The 1,852-nt window shown below is 69.2% G+C and overlaps 1 protein-coding gene across 1 annotated transcript in view; it reads left to right on the top strand.

The window, feature by feature from the left end:
• CHLNCDRAFT_144025 (hypothetical protein) overlaps positions 1–1,827 on the top strand; it is a gene marked incomplete at both ends in the record, with an annotated part of 3,160 nt that extends 1,333 nt beyond the window's left edge. The window contains 7 exons of the mRNA XM_005842713.1: positions 33–115; positions 328–410; positions 618–698; positions 899–968; positions 1,190–1,293; positions 1,491–1,619; positions 1,770–1,827. Coding sequence (XP_005842772.1) covers positions 33–115; positions 328–410; positions 618–698; positions 899–968; positions 1,190–1,293; positions 1,491–1,619; positions 1,770–1,827 — 608 coding nt within the window. The remainder of the gene's footprint in view (positions 1–32; positions 116–327; positions 411–617; positions 699–898; positions 969–1,189; positions 1,294–1,490; positions 1,620–1,769) is intronic.
• Between the last annotated feature and the right edge of the window lie 25 nt (positions 1,828–1,852).

Raw genomic sequence — 1,852 nt, 5'->3', positions numbered from 1 at the left:
TGCCCCCGCTGCGCCGCCCGCCCGCCCCGCAGGTTCTCCGACGCCGAGGTCCAGCGGGACGCCAAGCTGGTGTCGTACAACATCGTGGACAAGCAGAGCAAGCCGTACATCCAGGGTAGGAACCTGTACTGCACCTGTGCCGCACGTCGTACCACAGCCAGGGCCCTGGAGTGTGCGTGCGCCGACTGTGCTGCCCGGCAGCTGCATCGCTGCTGCGTGCCTGGGGCCTCACCCCTGCCCCCACACACCCACCTCCCGACTGACCTCTCTACATCGCCCCCCCTGCCTCCTCCTTTCTTCCGCCGCCCTCCTGAACTCTGCCTGCAGTGGAGGTGGCCGGCGAGAGCAAGTCCTTTTCCCCAGAGGAGATCTCAGCCATGATCCTCACCAAGATGAAGGATACAGCTGAGGTGCGCCGCCGGTCGCCTGCCGCTTGCCTGCCTGCATGCGCTCGAACCAGCCATGCACGCCTTCGGCCCACTGCACCCTGCATCAGCACCGCGCCTGTGCAGCCGTCCACGCCGCAGCAGCCCCAGGCGCAACCTCCACCCCGCTGGCCCGCTGGCGGCGCTTGACCCCTGCTCCCCCGCCTCTCCCTCCCTCCCTCCCCGCCTCAGGCCTTCCTGGGCAAGACCGTGAAGCACGCTGTGGTCACCGTCCCAGCATACTTCAACGACGCGCAGCGCCAGGCCACCAAGGTGGGCGCGGGGCGGGGCGGCGGGCCCTGGCCGGCACCGGCCGGGCGGCCCGCCGGCGAGGCAAAGTGCAGCGGCAGGCCGCGGGCCGCCTCGGCGGCCTGCCGCTCCTCCCCTGCCTCTCCACCCCTCGCACAGGGTGCCTCCTCCACTCCCCTCCGCCATGCCTGACACCAGCCCTGCCCCCTTGCCCTGCCGCGCAGGACGCGGGCGTGATTGCGGGGCTCAACGTGGTGCGCATCATCAACGAGCCCACCGCCGCAGCCATTGCCTGTGAGTGGCGCGCTTCGGATGCGGCGGCAGCGGCCTGCCGAGCGGGCCGTCTTCGGGGTGCCGCCGCCTCCCTGTGCTGGGCCTCCGAGCCTGCTCACCTCCCTACATCCCTGCCTCCCTGACTGGCTTGCTCACTCACTAAATCACTGGATAGCTCACTGGATAGCTCACCCACGCCTCCCTCCCTCCCTTTCTTTTCCTCCTTTCCTCCCGCCCCGCAGACGGCCTGGACAAGAAGGGCAAGGAGCAGAACATCCTGGTGTTCGACCTGGGCGGCGGCACCTTCGACGTCTCCATCCTCACCATCGACTCTGGCGTGTTCGAGGTGGGCGGGGGATGCGTGTGTGTGGGCGTGTGAGCCTGTGGTGGCATGTGTTGTATGGCGGCGGCGAGCAGACGACGGGATGCAGCGCGAAGCCTCCCACTCGTGCCCGCCACGCAACACACCCCTTGTACACTCCACACACGCACCTCCCCTCCCCTCCCTTGCCTTCCTCCTCCCTCCTCCCCCGCGCCCCCCAGGTCATCTCCACCTCCGGCGACACCCACCTGGGCGGCGAGGACTTTGACCAGCGCGTCATGGAGTACTTCATCAAGCTGGTGAAGCGCAAGTTCAAGAAGGACGTGTCCACGGACGCGCGCGCGCTGCAGGTGGGCAGGCGGTGGTGGCGGTGGTGGTGGTGGCAAGCTGGGCATGCCCGCTGTGCATGCCGCGGCTGTGCCCGAGTTGGAAGATGGCTTGCATCCAGATGCTGACCCTCCTGCCCTGGCCCCCTCCCGCCCCGCCCTCCCCGCCCGCAGAAGCTGCGCCGCGAGGCGGAGCGCGCCAAGCGTGCCCTCTCCTCCCAGCACCAGGTGCGTTGTGGGGCTGTACCGTACCATCG

The sequence above is a fragment of the Chlorella variabilis genome, assembly GCF_000147415.1.
Source record: "Chlorella variabilis unplaced genomic scaffold CHLNCscaffold_65, whole genome shotgun sequence".
NCBI lineage: Eukaryota > Viridiplantae > Chlorophyta > Trebouxiophyceae > Chlorellales > Chlorellaceae > Chlorella > Chlorella variabilis.
This window is presented reverse-complemented; position numbering and strand designations above follow the sequence as displayed.